The 19,140-nt window shown below is 46.2% G+C and overlaps 1 protein-coding gene across 1 annotated transcript in view; it reads left to right on the top strand.

The window, feature by feature from the left end:
• EFHD1 (EF-hand domain family member D1) overlaps positions 1-17,481 on the top strand; it is a gene marked incomplete at both ends in the record, with an annotated part of 39,451 nt that extends 21,970 nt beyond the window's left edge. Inside the window, 3 exons of the mRNA XM_079709638.1 lie at positions 1,384-1,531; positions 9,321-9,455; positions 17,347-17,481. Coding sequence (XP_079565764.1) covers positions 1,384-1,531; positions 9,321-9,455; positions 17,347-17,481 — 418 coding nt within the window. The remainder of the gene's footprint in view (positions 1-1,383; positions 1,532-9,320; positions 9,456-17,346) is intronic.
• Positions 17,482-19,140: the final 1,659 nt, after the last annotated feature.

Genomic DNA, 19,140 nt, shown 5'->3' with positions numbered 1-19,140 from the left:
ACATTCTTGTGTAACCCTCGCCACCGCCCATCTCCAGGACCTTGTCCTCATCCCAAACTGAAACTCAAACCCGTGAAATAATAACCCCCTCCACCCCCCGCTTCCCCTGGTCCCTGGTAACTACCTTCTGTCTCTATGAATTCTAGATACCTCATATAAGTGGAATTATGCAGCGGTTGTCCTTTCGCGTCTGGCTTATTTCAACCTTAGCATAAAGTTGACACTGTTCATCCGTGTTGTAGCATGTATTAGAATTTCATTTTTTAAATGGTGAATAATATTCTATTGTGTAAATATATAATATCCCACTGTATGGATAGATCTCATTTTGTTTATCTGTTCATCTGTCAGTGGACACTCGGGGTTGTTTCTGCCTTTGGGCTATTATGAATGGATTTGTTTCTTAAAGCGTGATGTTCATACCTGAGCAACAAGTGATCTCTGGGGAGCGGAAAATGGGATGGACTTGACGGGAGAAGAGCCAGCGAGTCTGTGAGGAAGCTCCATAATAGCCCAAGTGTATAGAGAAGGGCGGGGGTGGTGGAGTGACCAGGACAGAAGGCTGAGGAGGGCTCCACGGGGCTGACCAGGCACTCGGGAGTAGAGGGCAGGGCCAGGACCCCTGCCATGGGGAGGCTGGGGTCGTTTCCTGCAGGTGGCTGGGGGTGGGGGAACAGCCAGCAAAGGTGCTGGCCCTGTGTCGAAACTTGGCCAGGAGGGCAGAGCCACCACCCCGCGCATCTGTGACACACAGGTGTGACCGTTCAGACCTGGAGACTAGATTGTGAGCTGGAGGGCAAAGCATGAAACCGCAGTGCTGGGGCCAGGCCTGACTCACAGCCCAGCACCAGGGCGGGAAGCAGTTTCCAGAGACAGGAGACCAGAGGACGAGAGGAGGAGGGGTTGGTGGAACTGGGGGCGGCAGAGACCCAGGGGCCGGTGACCAAGGGGAGGCTTCCAGAACTGTCAGTTGCTCCACATAATAGAGTGGGTGCGTGGGGCGCCCTGCAGCAGCTATTCTATAGTCCAGCATCAGGAGGTTCAGTTGATCTTCGTTGACCCAAACTGGGAAAAATCAAGGTAGACGAGCATGTTTTTCATCCTCAAGAAACTTATGGCCTAATTAAGGAGTTGAAAGACATGAAAACACTCCTGCAGTACAAGACCCACTCTGAATCATATCCCGCAGAGCCCCAGAGGTGTTGGAGGAGAGAGAGGGGACCCTTCCAATGCAGTGACCCGGGTGGGCACTGCAAGGCAGGAGTCTTTTGAGTCATTTTTCAGTAAATAAGGCCAAAACCATTACACATTTGGTAGATTAACAAGTGTCCTTTGGTCCTGGCCATGGCCATCCCTCACCAGTGCCCTGCCTTTGACCTACAGGTATGATGCTGGAAGGGATGGCTTCATTGACCTGATGGAGCTGAAGCTGATGATGGAGAAGCTGGGGGCCCCCCAGACCCACCTGGGCCTGAAGAGCATGATCAAGGAGGTGGACGAGGACTTTGATGGCAAACTCAGCTTCCGTGAGGTACCTGTGTCCTGCTGGCCCTGAGCCCCTGGAGGAGGGGGGTGGCCCTGAGAGGACTTGCAGATTTGCCATCCCCTGGAGTGCAAATGGCTTTGGCCTCTCTTGAGTGCTGCTTGGATATTTAACCTACAGTTCTGCTTTTTAAAATAAATTTAAGGATCTAGTGAACCACAGTGCTGGCATGAAAAAATGCTCAGCTAGCAGATTGAAAGTCAGTGTGGGTAGAATAACCTCATTTGGGTAAAATGATAAGTACTGAGAAATCTGGAGGGATGTTCACCAAAATATTCATTGTGGATGTTTGTGGGTGCAAAGTGGTGGTGGTTTTATAATTTTATACTTAAAAAATATATTTAAACTGTTAATTTTATAACAAGCATTTAAAAATATTAAAAAAAAAGAAAGAAAGAAAGAAAGAAAAAAGAAATTATACAAAGGGTCTAACTCTGTGCCCATGGACCTTCCCCTCCAAACAGGTCCAAGGATGGGTTTTTTTTGGTCTTTGAAACCCTGAAATTGTGTTCGTACAAATACCTTCCTAGAAGAGCACATGGAGTCACCTGATCCCCCAATGGATGAAAACCTCAGCCATTTTTATTTTGGGGAATAAATCTCAAGGCCATTGGGTTTCTTCCATGGCAAGGATGCAGCTCCACAAGGAAGGGAATTCCATGTTTTGTGTGTTTGAGTCTTGCGGAAAGGTTTTTAGATATGTCAGTGACCTGTTATTAGAATAACTTTAGCGACGCCATCCAGGCTAAAGGCTTGGACATTAGCCCAGCTGCTGTGGTCTCATTTTCAGTCATGTCTCTTTGGGGGCCCTCAGGAGTTGAGAGAAGAGAGGACTGTTCTTGTCTCCTGGTGTTTAACCTTGGTTATTCCAGAAAGAGTGGAGTGCAGGCATCCTGGTTTCTGAGAGTAAGAACTTTAGCCTAATATTGGTCATCTTTCCAGGCTAGACAGGGCCTTTGGATGCTCTTCCTGGGGGGTCTCTGCAGCTGACCTAGCAGCCATGAGTCCCTTCCCCAGCTGGCCTTGCCTCTCACTGCCCACAGATCAACTCCAGAATCTCCCATCTCTTCCTTTCCTGAACTGGCACATATGGAGATGGATCATGAAAACCTGTGTTGGGCATAGCCCTCAGGATAATCTGGTACCAGACTTCTCATTTCAAGGCTAAGGAGCTAGAAGACCAAAAGGGTCAGCACTTGCCTGAAATCAGGTCCCAGCTCAGGGCTGGGCCTGGGTTACAGCCTCCCCCCGTCATTCACCACATTCAACTTCCCAGCTGCCTCTCTGTCTCCCTCGCCTCTCATTTGGTTCCTTTGTATCATTCATACATCGTGCTGGGCGTTGGCTCTTTCCAATCTGGGTACCCCTGGAGTATAGAAGGTAAAGGATCATGCCTTGGCGAAGCTTTGGAGGCAAGGTTGGGGAAAGAACTTCCACGGCAAAGTTGTGACCTCTGGAGAACAGAAATTGAGGGTGCTTAGAAAGTCTGTGCAAGTCAGCAACTGAGCTAAGACAAAATCCCTCCGCCTGTTTTACCCAGGAGCCACCCAAATGTGCCCCTCTCTGCATCCAAGATGCTCAGGTAGCTTTTGGTTAGCTGCTGGCTTGGCCATTTCGCCCAGACAGTGGACATCAGAGGCTTGGACATCTCCAAAGGGTTTTGTTGTGGGTCCTCAACCTGCCTACAGGCCTTCAGTGACAATCACATTCAGTCTTTTGTCAGTTCACAGTCAGGCCCCACTGTGGCCCCAGCTCTAGGAGTTGTACCCAGAGGTACAGGATTTGGACGTATAGATGCATTTGCCATTAATACTCCACAGTCTAACCTCCTGCTCTTAGTATTTCACTCTGCTGGTTTCTGCACATGCTGTAAGCCACTAGTGGGCCGATGCTGTGTTTGTGTAATGAAAAGAGGCTTACAGCCCAACCTCCATCTTCCACAAAGAGCTGCATAACTGGAGCAAGTTATTTTACTTTTCAGCTTCAGTTTTTCTGTCCTTAAAATAGGGCTGTTAATAGCTTTTGCTCAGGACTGTTTCGAGAACCAAGTTCTCTTTCTATGCATCCATCAGTTAGAACTCTTGATTGCAAGTGAGGGAAAGAGAATGCTAGCTAATTTAAACAAGAAAAGAACAAACAACTATTGGCTTACATACCTGGGAGATGAAGAAGTGGAAGTGCTTTAGTCACAAGTAATCCAGGGTCTTCCTCTTGCCGTATCTTGAATGTGCTTTTTTCTGTGTCCACCTCATCTTTTCTTTCCAAATAGGGTGTTGTCCCTGGCATATGACAAGATGGCTGCTGGCAGCTCCAGGCTACATTGTCCCAGGGGATAGAGGCCTTCTTTATCCTAGGGTCCCTACCAGTCTCAGGGGAAGTCTTCTGATTGGCCCTAATAGCGATACATGCCCACCTCCTGGACCAGTCATTGCATCCAGGGTACTGTGATTGGCTAGATCCAGGTCATGTGCCACGAGGCACCATAGTCAACAGCTCCACCATCATCACAGGTGTCCTCATGACCTGGCACTTAGTAGGTGCTTGGTGAGTTTGTATTCCCTTTCTTTTTCTTTGGATTAACTCAACTGAAGTGAGTTACATCTAAATAAAAGCTACTTTCCCCCAACATACAAGGAAATCGATCTTTCTTTTAAACCATTTCTCTTCCAATTATGAAAATATATATGCACACGAGGGGCATTTTAGAAGATGGCATATATGGAACCATTAAAAATGATGATGTATTCAATAGCACAGTGTTTGATGACCATAGAACACATGTTGACAATGTAAAAAGCAGGGACAAAAGCAGATTTCCAAACTGTATATAAAATATAATTGTTTAGGGCTTCCCTGGTGGCGCGGTGGTTAAGAATCCACCTGTCGGTGCAGGGGACACGGGTTCGAGCCCTGGTCCGAGAAGATCCCACATGCCGCGGAGCAACTAAGCCCGTGCACCACAACTACTGAGCCTGCGCCCTAGAGCCCACGAGCCACAACTACTGAAGCCCACGTGCCTAGAGTCCGTGGCTCTGCAACAAGAGAAGCCAGCACAATGAGAAGCCCACGCACCGTAACAAAGAGTAGCCTCCGCTCTCCGCAACTAGAGAAGGGCTGCACACAGCAACGAAGACCCAACGCAGCCAAAATAAATAAATAAATATTTTTAAAAAGAAGTAATCATTAAAATAATTAATTAAAAGAATAAAATATAATTGTTTGCATTTATGGCTTATGTACGTGTACAGACATGTAGAAGAAGTCATGAGGATGGACCAGAGTTAGCAGTTCTATGTCCATAACTGTAGGGATCTAGAATCCTATTCCAGACACTCAGCACCTCATTCTCCTTTGGAGGCAGACAGCGAGGCCTTAATATCCTCCCCTCTTTTTCTTGTAGTCCTTACTAATTCCATTACACCCGTCTCAAAGAGAATTGCTCCAAGACCAGATGTGTGGTAGTTTTGTACAAACGCTGGATAAGGGGTTTACTAGATTACATGTTAGTACTGAGAACTGTAGGTCCTGTTTTCTCCTCCCACCTTACCCTCTCTGGGGTGGGTCCCTGGCAGCCCTGGCTGTACTGGGTTGCACCCCTGCCTGTTCATGGTTGATTGGACCATGGATGGACCTCTGGCTAGACTAGGTCAGTTGGATTCCCTATCCGGGAATTTGAAACTGGGGCTGAAGTACTACACGTTGGCTGTGCAGGTGGCTCTTCCCATAAGAATAACTCAATGTGGGGCAGCCATTTTCTCCCACATGGTCCAGACACAAGAGCTCAAGAGGGAATGTTGCCTCCAATCCTGAGAACATTGCCTCTCCCTGTTCCAGTCCTCTTCCAGGTCACTGTATTTTACCCTTGGGTTTTTGAGACATCCTTTTTGTATAATGAATACCTCCTTTTTACTTAAGCCAACAAGTGTGTTTCTGTCACTTGCCATCTAAGAGCTCTAACTAATGTGGGGAAGTGTTTGCATCATCAATCAGAGCCATGAAGTTTAAAATTTCCTTAAATTTGGGACTTCCCTGGCGGTCCAGTGGTTAAGACTTCGCCTTCCAGTGCAAGGGGTGCAGGTTTGATACCTGGTCGGGGAGATAAGATCCCACATGCCGTGTGGCTAAAAAAATCCAAAACATAAAACAGAAGCAATATTGTAACAGATTCAATAAAGACTAAATTTGGTCCACGTCAAAAAAATCTTTTAAAAAATTCAATCCAAAAAATTTCCTTAAATTTATCAGAAGCATTTGACAGCTTGTGTCTGAAACTGCTTTTTAGCTTTGTTAGTTCTCTCTGTTTCTTTGTTTTCTGCTTCTCCTTCCCTCCCCCCTCTTTGCTCAGAGTCACAGCTAGGACACTTTCCAATTCTCTACAACATACCAGTCTTTGTGGACTATAAATAGGAAGACAAACAAGGCTGGGCAGTTGGAGAAATTGTCATTCAGGGGTTGGTGATTGTAATACATTAAATGGGAAAGTCTGGCATGCTTTAGGGAAGGCTGAACATTTTCAGGTTGAGCTGGATTTTTTTTTTCTTTTTTCTTCTTTAACTGGCTGGGGCTGGGGGGACCCCTAAGTTAGGACAGAGCTGCTGGTGGTCATCCGCTGAGCTGGCAGAGTGAGAGTGAGCACACGTGGCCGGGACCCTTGAGGAATACTTTGAGTCCTTCTGTAAACACCAACATTGCCATCTCTGCTGCAGATGTGAGAAAAATGAGTTTCAGAGATGAAGAGACACCCCCTCCCCGTCAGGTCACTTGGATTGCTGTTAGGCTGGGGGCAGTGCTCCATCTTTCCTAAGCTGCCTCCCTGGTATGGAGGGGCTATCTGTTTTGTGTTTACCGTATGGAGCACTGGGGAGGGGGGTGGCTTCTGTAACTAAGTGCTTTAAGGATGGGCCGGGTACTGAGGGGTGGATGGGTATTTTACTACTGCTCTCTGCCCGAGGCTCACGTTTGCAGCGCTGAAGTCTTGGCTGCTTCAGTCTCTTCCATGAGAGCCCGACCACAACCGTCCCCCTGCCCCCTTGTCCCCCATCCTATTCTTGGGGGGCCTCACCTCCTTCGTTAGGCTTGATTTCCAAGGCTTCTTTGGAGCCAGTGTTCTGGCTCGGATAGTCTGCAGCAAACTGAGTCTCTGCCGGCCTCTAGTGAGAGAGTTGGAAGCTGCAGGTGGGTGAACGTGGCGTTTCTGTAGAGTCAAGCTGACCACGGTGGCCTCCGTGAAGCTGAAAGTCCTGGAACATCTTGCTTCACCGCTTGCTTTGTATTTGGCAATGTCCACAGTGGAGTTAGGACCCCTGAAGCAAGAATTACAAAGAAAGGCTTGCCGGCAAGGCATTTTGGGGTGGTGGTGGTGGAAGCCGAGACTTTCACTTAATGAAACACGCTTCACCCTAGGGATTAGGAGCGTTGGCAGTAAAAGACACAAGTTGGAATTTGGAAAAAGCGCACTGAAGTTGTCTTACCTCTCACTCTGCTTTAGCTGATGTTCCTTCCTCTTGGGGAAGACAATCTTTAGAGGAGATGGTCATGAAAAAAACTCCTGAAAACTGAAATTTCACACATACTTTAGGCACTTGAAAACCTGGAGGAGCCTCTTTCTGGGATGAATTGGAATACATCAATTTTTATTCTTTCTAGATGGAAAAGTAAATTATGGAAGTTGGATAGAAGATGTCTGATAGACAAATTCACAAAAATTTTTTAAAGAAGAGAAGTAAACGCTGCTCTCGCCTTTTGAGACAGCCCGTACTCTTGTCTGTGGAGTGTGTTTCTCTCTAAATAAATCTCTCTAAATAGATAAAACTTCTTACCTATCACTTTGTCTCTCACTGAATTCTTTCTGCGATGAGACATCAAGAACCTGAGCTTCATTAAATCCTGAGACCACTCGGCCACGTGGGTTAAAGTCCCAGTCTGGGTTTTGGCTAAGACTCGAACCTGGCCAAAACCCCCAGTATTCCAACTGAGATCACACACCTGGTTTCAGGACCTGGTTAAGAGCAGGGGTGGCATATTCACCCTTTATGCACTTGGGAGTGACCCAGGGGGTGCATCTGAAGCCTTGGCTTGGCCATTCTATGGCTTTGTGACCTTGGAAAAGTCACTTAACCATCCAAAAACTCAGTTTCACAATCTGCATAACACTTAGAGCCTCACTCCGCCCCATTCATTCGCAAAGTAGGTTTAGAAAACACAGCAAACCGGGCTTCCCTGGTGGCGCAGTGGTTAAGAATCCGCCTGCCAATGCAGGTGACACGGGTTTGAGCCCTCGTCCGGGAAGATCCCACATGCCGCGGAGCAACTAAGCCCGTGCGCCACAACTACTGAGCCTGCGCTCTAGAGCCCGCGGGTCACAACTACTGAGCCCGCGTGCCACAGCTACTGAGACTGCGTGCCTAGAGCCCATGCTCTGCAACAAGAGAAACCACCAACATGAGAAGCCCGCGCACCGCAACAAAAAGTAGCCCCCGCTCCCTGCAGCTAGAGAAAGGCCCCGCACAGCAATGAAGACCCAACGCAGCCAAAAATAAAATAAAACAAAAAATAAATAAATTAAACCAAAAAAAAAAAAAAGAAGAAGAGAAGTAAAAAGCCATAAGGTGATGGAAGGACGTGCGGGTGGGAGTGGGGAAGGGCAGGGACAGCTCTTTCAGGCTGGCCTATTCATTTATTGAAAACTGTATTTTGCAGAGGTCTTAGTACAAGTTGGCTGTAAAGACAAATTCATTCAGGTCACATGTTGAATCTGGAGGAAGGGGGTGGATTCTTCAATAAATGATGTGGGGATTACTAGCTAACCATTTGGAAGAAAATAAGGTTAATGATCAACTTCACATGACAAATCAGAATACATGTGAGATTAAATAGTGACGCTTTTAAAAAAGTCATAAAGGCAGTAGACAAAAACACAGGCAATTGTTTCTGTAACCTTGGTGGCAAGGAAGGATTTTCTAAGCATAACATTGGTGAGAGAAAAGGAAAGATTGATAATTTTTGAAAAAGTTTTGCTGTAAACAAAATTGAAAGGGAAGTGACAGAGCTAATGTATTTGAAACATAAAGTATTTGGAACAAGGTTCCATAAAGATCTCTTAGAAAACACCAAAAAAGGTAAATAGTCTAATGCCCAAAATGGGACACAAATGGAAAATAGGAATGGTTCAAAACTGTCAGAAATATTGAATTATTTAGTTTTAAAAAGTAGTACATACAGGTCTACTGGATTTTTTCTTTCATGGCTGTTAACTAGGATGTTGCCAATTTTTTGCTTTTACAGACAATGCTTCTTAAACTATTGTGTAAATGGTTCTAAAGGATAGATTCCCAGCAGTGGAATTAATGATTGGTAGGGTGAAAACATTTTATCTTTTGTAAATATTTCCAAAGCGCCCTCCAAAAATTTTGATTCAAGTTACATTCCCATTAACTCGATATCAGGGTGCCCATTCCCCTACATCCTTGTGGAAAAAAATAGGCAGCTTTGGTTTCTGTCTTTCTTTTTTTTAAATTTTTGGCACGGGTCATGTGGGATCTTAGCTCCCCGAACAGGGATCGAACCCACGCCCCCCGCAGTGGAAGGGCAGAGTCTTAACCTCTGGACCATCAGGGAATTCCCCACGTTTTCAGCTTTGACAAAATAATTTGTCACACGGACACATATACACCCCTTTTAATAGGCTGGGCTATAATGACCCTAGCTCAGGCCAGAGGGGACTGTTGCGAATCTCTCGGTGATGCTGACTTTGACCCTAACCAACCTTCCCCTGTAGTTCCTGCTCATATTCCACAAGGCCGCAGCGGGGGAACTACAGGAGGACAGTGGGCTGATGGCGCTGGCGAAGCTTTCTGAGATCAATGTTGCCCTGGAGGGCGTCAAAGGTGCCAAGGACTTCTTTGAAGCCAAGGTAGGTGCCTCCTTCCTGTGCGGGGCAATCCCTCCCTCTGCGCACCCTGCCCAGCAGGAGCTCCCAGCCCGCGACCAGCTCATCAACTCCCTCAGGACAAGTGAAACAGCAAGCGCTTAATCGTGTGAGCTTGTAGGGAAATGAGAGTGCGTTTGTGTGCCATCTGAAAATTAAAAGCAAAACAGGAAAACTGCCAGACGGCAAATGCATTTGATCCTGGTTTCAGATTCAAACAGGTTTGCTGGTGCAATGCTGCCAGATTGACTCTGAATCCAGACTTTCCTAAAGAATTCCTCCTTACCCCAAACCACAGTTGAGTTACTTGAACAGCTACCTGCATGTTTGCATCTTAGACACCTGTGTGTAAACAAGTGAATAATGGGGCCCAAGGAGGGTGCCTTGGTGGCTTGCCCCGAATCAGAAAACATATTTGCATCATTGACAATGGCTGGGAGCTGGGAAGGAATCTCCAGTGCCTGGTCTTGGAGCCCTTCTGGGTGCTTCCATTCATTCACGAGTTCATACGGTCGTTGAACGTTTATGGAGATTTTACCCCTGCTGGGTGCTGTCATTTTCCTCTCCGCAGGGCACAATCCCCCTCCACAGCAGTGGAGTGCAGTGGATAAGGCTACCTGGGTTCAGATTCTGCCTCCTCTACTTACCTGTCACCTGTCTGCGCCTCAGTTTCCTCATCTGTATAACGGGGTTGATAATGGGATTGCCATGAGGATTAAATGCATTCATGTGTCTGAAGTGTTTAGCAAGCTCCTGGCTCACCGAGAGCACTCTGTATGTGATATGAGCTGTTGGGACGCCCTTCCCCTCCAGGCAGGAGACAGCCAGCCTCTTGTGGAGTTTCGGCTTATTCCAGGAGTTTGCCCAGAGACAAAGTGTCCTTGGTGATACAGCCCAGCCTGCTCAGGCCCCTAAGCAGCACTCTCTCTTCACTTCTCTGTGACGTTGCCTTGGAGACAAGAGTCCGTCATCTTTCTGCCAGTATGTAAACTGTGAATCGTGGTGGCCTCCTTTTGCCTGAATCCCCTACTGCTGTCACCTGGCAGTTTCAGGGACAGGCGGTCCACTCACTGCACCTTCAACACCAGCATCGTATGTCCAATCTTGAAAGTGGTTTGGCCCTTCCTTCATGACTTAACATTGGTTCAACTCAGTTCCAGAAATGCCAGGCACCAAATCAAGCTCTGGAGAAACTCGCATTGATAATGATGCGTAGAGAGGAGGGATGGTGGGATGAGTCCTCTCTATTCATTGACTGAATCACCACTTGCAGATCTCCCGAGATGCCTTGGGCAGGGGCCTGGGATTGAAACCCAAAGTTAACAGGACCCTGTTTTCAGCACACTGCTGTAGCGCGATATGCCGAGTGCTCGAGTCTGTATGGAGTCTCTGGGAGTGTCTTATCTGGGCATTCCCAACCTTTTATAATCTGGCTCTGATCCCAGCTCCAGCCTTCTTCACCCCTATGCACAGTTCTTCAAGTACTGCCACGTCTTTTCACAACTGGGCCTCAATACCTGCTGTTTCCTCTGCCTGGAATGTCCCACCCAAATGCCTCTTCCACGAGAACTCTACTCATTCTATCAAACCCACCTTAAAGAGCTGCCTTTTCTTGGCTGCTTTTCCTGACTCTCAGGGCTGAGACTGTCCATGCTCTTCTGGGTGCCTCTATGATGAATGGAAGCAGTACTATAATTTATCTGTTCAAGGCATTCTTGGACGCTCTTGGTAAGAGTATAAATTGACCCAACTTTTTGGAGAGCAGTTTGGGGCCAGCTGTTAACATTTCATATCCTTCACCTCTGGAAACCTGCCTCAAGGATTTTATCCTTCAGAGATACTCATGAAAATGCACATAGATGTATAGACAAGGATTTTCATACAGTATTGTTATAACAGAGGAAAATTGGAAATAGCCCAAACTTCCACTACCAGGGAATTGAGTCCACTGTGGTACACCCACACATTTGTACACCCTGCAGCTCTCAAAGAATGAGATGCAGCTGCATTTATGTGTGGACATATTTCCCGAATGAATTAGGCAAAACAGTATGTTTGAAACCCAATTTCATTAAATAGTTAAGTACAACCTGGATAATTATATACTAAAGTATTAGTAATAGCGATGATGTCAGAGGAACTTATTTTCTATAATTTTGTAAGGTTTTATAATGTGTGTGCATTATCTTTACAACAAGGAGAAAAGATGAAAAGAATAACAATACAATTTTTTGTGTTTATACGTCTGCCTCCTCACCCACAGATTCAAAGGCAGGTGTGTTATGTTTGTAATTACAGTGCCTGACTAATAATGGCCCTCAGGAAATGTTTGCATGAATGACGAATGGAAGGAATTATTGCCCAAGTTTGGGAGAAGGCCATAAAGGAGCTGACATTTGCTACAGATGTTCAGAGATGAATGGGGATTCACCTTGTAATCAGGGAAGGGAAGGCGTTCCTGCTGTGGAAACAGCAAGAGCAAAGGCTCCAAGGCATGGCGGGGGGCGGGGAGTGTCTGGAGGCTGGCCTCTGTCCATACTGGACGCAGTTGGACAGGAGGCTCTGGGCTCCCCTGAGGGTCAGGCCTTCCGCAGACTGCTGATCACCAGAATTATCTGCCAACCAGCTTCCCAGACCTCACCCAACTCTACCTGGGCTCTGCAGGTGGATGCAGTGCCTAGCCAGGCTTGGAGAGCAGGGCCTTGATGGGATCAGCCGTGGGCACTATGGGGACAGACTTGTCCTGGGGGAGGCTGGACTCAGGGAAGCCTCCGTAGATGGCTGGAGAAGAATTGCAGGTCCGATGAAGAGCATGACAAAGGGGCTGGGGAGGAGATAAGGATGAATCCGCAACTCCCTAGAACTCTCAGTATTTACGACCACTTGATTGGAGGTGGAAAGTGTAATGTCACGAGGTTATTGGAGTTGTGTGGCCAGGGGTTGATGTTTAAAAGAATCAAGACAGGACCCATGCCCGTGAATGTGAATCGTTTATGGAGGAAAAGTGGTAAGCTGGGTTTTACTGTTAAGTCCGAGGTGACTTCAGGCCCCTTCATCGGTAGGGTACACTGTTGGGTTTGTTTTAGCGCCCCTGCTACCCAAGCCCCTTTAGATTAGGTATTTTTCTTTCTAGTGTTTCTCACTACTTGGCATATATTTATTGATTGTCTGCAGACACAGTAAAAAAGAAAGACCTTGTGCCTTTTGTTTGCTAATAGTTTCTGCTCAGGTTCTATTGGACAGAACCTGGCCGCACCCAGCTAAATAGGAGGCTACAAAATGCCTTTTTTTCCCCTGGGGATCCATGTGCCCAGTTGTAATTCTGCTACTAAGGAAGATGAGCATACTAGATACTGAGGGTCATGGAATAATCTCTTCCACACTTGTCCACTCCTGAACCAACCGCTGGCAAGGGCTGGAGCATCTACCCTGATTGGATTCGCTCCTCGAGCCCAGGGGTGAGGTCAGTCTCCCCTAGACCCTTGGGCCATGTGCCAGGGGAGCATCTCATAGAAAGAAAGAAGGAGGAAATGGATGTTTCATGGACACTCAGCCACACAGACCACAGGAGCTATCTATCTTCACGAGATACAAGCTGAAACCCGAGAACTAGAGGGAATTGACCAAGGGCAGAACGTAATGGTGACTGGACTGTGGGAAAGGAAGTAACCAGAGATACAAGGAAACCCTGGAGAAAATGCTATTTTGGAGGCCAGGAGCAATTTCAAGAAGAGATTGAATCAGATAAGGCCAGAGCAGAGGTCTTGGGTCCAGCAAATGGGTCAGTGGAGATTTTTGAGAGACGAGGTTCACTGTGGAGGGCAGATTGTAACAGGGCAAGAGGTGGGTGGGAACTGGGGGGAAGGAGTCCTGAGGGCTGCTTTTCTGTCTAGAAGGTTGGCAGAGGGGACCTGGACAAAGTGTGGATGGTAGCTTAGGATCAGGAAAGAACTTCTGAGTTTTTGGGTTTCTTTTTAAAGCCTAGGGAAGATAGATGTTGGTGCGTTTTTATGTCACAGGGAAGTGATCCAGGCAGAAGAAAACATGAAGATAAAAAAAGGAAGGGGTGATTGATGGGACAAGGACGTGGAGATCACAGAATCAAGAGATGAGGCAGACTTTTAATGTGGAGAAGGAGGAGCCCAGGTAAAGTAATTGCAAGGGCCCCCAAGCCTCCTCTGACCTGGCCAGGAGCGGGCAGGTGGGGTGACTGACAAACATGTGAGCGCTGACGATCGGCCAGACCCTCTGCTGAGCGCTTCAGACTCATGTGTTATCTAATGCCCACACAATCACTCTGGAGGTAGGTGTTACTGACCCACTTTTCAGATGAGGAAATTGAAACTTAGACAGTGGTTTGTTGATAAATGTTAAGCAAATGGCTATCTGGACAAACTGTATATATATATATATATGCCTAAGTTTATTATAAATATATTTTGCAGATATAAAAGATATGTAGCACACAATTTGCAAATAATAAAATATATACTATTTTAATTGTAGATTCCATATAGCCTATTGATTCTTTTTTTAAAAATAAATTTATTTATTTTATTTATTTTTGGCTGCTTTGGTTCTTCGTTGCTGTGCGCTGCTCTCTCTAGTTGCGGTGAGCGGGGGCTAATTCCCTGATAAGGGATCTAACCTGTGCCCCCTGCAGTGGAAGTGTGGAGGAGTCCTAACCCCTGGACAGAGCAGGAATCCCCCTTTGCTGGATTCTTGCATCTGTCGGCAGCCTATGATTGCAACTGACAAAAGAATGTAGTTCTGGGGACTTCCCTGGTGGTCCAGTGGTTAAGACTCTGTGCTTCCAATGCAGGGACAAGAGGCTCGATCCCTGGTTGGGGAACTAACACATCCCACATGCTGTGTGGTGCAGCCAAAAATGTAATTCCAACATGAATGTTGGTTGGTATTTTGTTTAAAATTAATTTCTAAGAAAAAAGTGAAAGGACATATATCAGAACTTCATTCATTCATCAATGATGTGAACAACATCTTTGCTGAATTTGATAATAGTTTCCAAATATTGGAAGAACATTCTCTCCATCTTGGAGCTATTCACAATGTAAAGGCTACAAACACTACACATGTTTAAGTTTAAACTTAAAACTTAAAAACATTTTAAATATTTTTCCATCACTTTCTCAAGAAAAGATTGTCTAGGCAGTCAATGAAACAATAATCAAACCCTTGTTTGTAGCATAGTTGTTCCAAGATGTAAATACTCCCACTGGGGTTGCTTTCAAGCTACCAACAGGATGCTGTTGAACGCGGAGTTGGGAAGATTCACGGTAGCATGTCATCATATAGGATTTCCACCTTAGAGGTATAACAGACGTAGGTAACCTCAAGAACACAAATAATAGTAAAATGTAGTAAAATAATCAGGAAGTGATGACTTTTAAGTATGTATTACTTTTGTTTGTAATATAATTTATTTAATTGTGAAAGTATATAAATCTAATTTTTAACAACAGCTATATTTTTTAAAGATTTTTTTGTTATAAACTTTTTTGGATTGTGTTGGGTCTTTCATTGCTGTGCGCGGGCTTTCTCTCGTTGCGGTGAGCCGGGGCTACTCTTGGTTGCGGTGCGCGGGGTTCTCACTGCGGTGGCTTCTCTTGTTGCGGAGCATGGGCTCTAGGCACGCGGGCTTCAGTAGTTGTGGCACACAGGCTCAGTAGTTGTGGCTCACGGGCTCCAGAGCGCAGGCTCAGTAATTGTGGTGCACAGGCTCAGTTGCTTCGCAGCATGTGGGATCTTCCCTGACCAGGGATCAAACCCATGCCCCCCCTGCATTGGCAGGCAGATTCTTAACCACTGTGCCACCAGGGAAGTCCCTTAAGATTTTTTTCATGTGGACGATTTTTAAAGTCTTTACTGAATTTGTTACAATATTGCTTCTGTTTGTTATGTTTTGGTGTTTTGGCTGTGAGGCATGTGGGATCTTAGCTCCCCAACCAGGGATCAAACCTGCACCCCCTGCATTGGAAGCCAAAGCCTTAACCACTGGACCACCGGGGAAATCCCTAACAATGGCTATATTTAACAACCAGCTCATAAAATTCCTGAAAATCAAACAACTGGCTTGCAAGCAGGTACCAGCCAGTACACCTCTGAGCCTAGAGATGTTCAATGAAGCGCCCAGGGTCTCACTTCCAGAAGCATAGGGAAAGGGGGAAGGATAAAATGGGTGGGTGAGGAGTCCAGAGTGGACGGACTGCATTCCTCTGTGTTTTCTAAATGAGGGAGGAGGTGGGCTGCTGAGAGTGGCAGGATCCTTAAAGGCTGCGGCTGTTCGGATGACCGCTATGGGGAAAGAGATGGGAGGAGGAGGGCTGAGCTTTACTGAAGGCCCAGCCCAAACTGGAAATCCTCATCTCCCAGAGGGTCCAGACACCGTCCTTGTGAAACTTCTAAGCAAAACACGTTCTCAGCCTGCAAGCAGGAACAAAGTCCTTGGTCCAAGGGCAGCACCTGGCAGACTGGGAGAAGAGAGGTGAAGTGTGTCAGGCAGAAGTTCAGGTCCTAAAAAAAAGAAGTGCAGGTCCTGGGAGTTGGAGGTACTGTGACAGGTGTGTTGCAAAGACCGGTCAGGCATCCTTTTCGGGTTAGAAAGTAAACTAGGGCGAGGCCAACACACTAGAGAATGGGAGTGTGAACCCTGGTTGTAGGGTTCTATGGATGCTCGGGGAGGCTGGGTAGATAGTAAACTCCAACCTGGACTTCTTGCCAGAGTCAAGAAAGAGCAGTCTCTGTTGAAATTTTTGATGACATCAAAATTTAAATATTTGTATGACCCGAGATACCTTGAAGTTAAAAGACAAACAAAAGACTAGAGAAAAGTAACTGAAGAAAAGTATATAATAGGGGACTAAACCTAAATTATGTAAAGAATTGCAAATTAAAGGAAAAGAAAAAACCAACTGAATAGAAAAATGGGCAAAGCATACAAATGGGTAATTCACCAAAGAGGAAATAATAGAAGGTGCCAATTTTTTTGCCTGTCATATTGGCAAACAGGAAAAAGGTTAATGATAAGCGTTGGTAAGGTTGGGAAATGAGCGCTTGCATTCCGTGATGGTGGGGTGCAAACTGGAGCAGCTGTTTGGAGAGCAGTTTAGCAGTCTTTATTAAAAATAATGTACATGCCCAACATGTTTGCAAATTCTACAAAATTGATGAGACACACAGAGAGGAAAAAAAAAAGAATCAGTCCTAGAATAGAGGATAAGATGGATTTATCTGATACTGTATTATTGAAGATGGATTCATATCCCATTCACAATGCCAACAAAAAAGATTCAGTATTTGGAAGTAAATTTGGAAGGATTGATTCAGAGAAAGCTGAAAATTTTAGTTGGTAACATTAAAAAAACCCAAAACAACCAGTACTGAATGAAAACTGAGTCATTCAGGGAAAACTGTACATTATAAAGATATCCCTTTGCCACAGGCAGATTGATGCAATCCTATTCGAAATGCCTGCAGGAAGCTCATTTGGTTTTTGTTTTCCCCTAGAACTAAAGAATATTATTGTGAAATTAAAGGTGGAAAGTAGAAGTGGGCAATCGGCGTGGATGTTAGGGGTGTCCTGAAAAAGAAGCTGAGGTGGAAAAGCCAACCCCAGCAGATAGGAAGGGGCATGTGTAACACAGCAGCAAATAAAGTGACGGTGTCCTCGCTGTTAGAAAGAAAACGCTGGAAGACCAAGGGGAGGGAGTATTGGGCGGGGGTCAGGCCCCCAACAGGACCAGGATCCCAGGTCACGTGGCTGGAGACAAGCGAATTCTGTCTGATGGGCTGCTCCCTCTGCAGGTTTCTCTTTCCTCTCTCACTCTGTTGGTCTGTCCTCGCTGTTTCTCTGCAGGTCCAAGCCTTGAACTCTGCCAGTAAGTTTGAAGCGGAGCTAAAAGCAGAGCAAGATGAGCGGAAGCAGGCGGAAGAGAAGAGGAGGCTCCGCCAGGCAGCCTTCCGGGAACTCAAGGCCGCTTTCAGTACATAGTTGAGCTGACCTTGACCTCTGGCCACAGCTGTGCCTCACAGATGACCCGGGGAGAGCTGGCTGGGCATCCTCGCCCCTGCTGACCCTTTGCCCCAACAAGCCTTCACAACCACCACGCAGCGCAAACTCCTTAACCTCATAGGGGTGGCAGGGGGCGGCTCTCATCCCCATTTGGGAGCCCCTCCCAGGGGTTCCAGCTGCCCCCCACAAGTCCCTCTCTTGTTCGCCTTCCTCTGCGCTTCTCTGTAGCCGGAATGTGCCTCTACTTGGCAACCTTTACTTTTTCCTTGTCTCTTTCCCACTCCACATCACAGTGGTCTGCTGTATTAATTTGTACAGATACTTCTTTCTTTGGTGGTCCTCAGAGGAGATAGTCCCTGGAGGCCTACGATGTTAATGTTGCCCATTTTCTTGAGTAATCCTTTTTCTGTGCCTCTTCCCGTCATGCCCCTCTCTCCTTTGTTTCTCATCCAACTTCCCTGTTCTCATTCTTAGCCTGATCCTGCCGGGTGCTTTTGCATCTTCTGTCCTCTGATGATGGTGAGGTTTAAGGCAGGCCAGGCTGGACCACTCCCTATCCCCTCTCCAACAGGGGGCACGGCATGCTGCTGAGATGACACAACATAGTGAAAGGATAGAAGATTCTGTTCCTTCCCATCCCCTTTCTCCTCTTGACATTGTCCTCTTAACATTCCCCCTATATCTATCCTTTTCATTCCTCTTCCCACTTCAGCCTTTTTTTCCTACCCTTAAATACTGTGCTACTTAACTGTAAGAATGAAAGAATGATTATAAGTAATATTAATGAGTAGAAGAATTCCTGTTAACTCTGACTTTATGCAAATTATATTACAGTAGACCCCTGACATTCCCAAGTGACAAATCCAGAGCCTTTCAAAATCCCAAAAGTCACGACCATCCTCACCATCTAGCTGGTTTCCAACCTCTGCTCTAAGGTGCTGAGGTGAAGCTGTTCTTCAGCATAATTTTTTATATGTTATGAGTTCTTGGGATTGCTCACAAATATCAGGGGATTTTTTTGTATTTTATAAAAGAATTTCTAACATCATATTTATTTCTTCTCTTTTTTACCTGCTGTCTCTACAAAAAAGAAAACATCTGCATTTTTACCTTACGGCTGTTCTTTTTAAATAAACAGTGCAAATGGACTTTGCCATCATATCAATGTGCTTCTCGTCTTCTGTGAATTGGAGGGGAGAGAAGGGTGTTTTCTGTGGGGGCCACATCCAGCCTAGCCTACTGTTTCACACCAAGTCCCCGAAGTAGAGTTAGAAGTGGTGATTAGAGGTCTGGCTTTCACTCCGGGGCATTCTGAGTACTGAGGCTGCCTGTCAGCTACTCTCCCCCTTCCCATCACTGAGGATTCTTTCAGCTGCAGGTAAAATCTGCAGCTTAATTTCTCTTGCTGCCTGGACCCCTTGAAACTCTGATGAGGCCCAATGACCCTTCCCTCCCATGTATAATTCCAGGGTATTTAGGGGACCTAGGTAAGGACCCCTGGTCTAAAAGAACACCCTTAGCTCCCTAGGGAGAATAATTTCTGTTTCTGCACAAACCCAAGACCTACAATTCTCAGGCATCCTTCTTCCATGTAGGGTCACCCCAACCTCCCCACCAGAGGAAGTGGATATGAAAAAG

Source organism: Hyperoodon ampullatus (genome assembly GCF_949752795.1).
Source record: "Hyperoodon ampullatus genome assembly, chromosome: 8".
Classification (NCBI taxonomy): domain Eukaryota; kingdom Metazoa; phylum Chordata; class Mammalia; order Artiodactyla; family Ziphiidae; genus Hyperoodon; species Hyperoodon ampullatus.
Note: the sequence above shows the minus strand (reverse complement) of the source record. Positions and strands in the feature narration are given on the sequence as shown.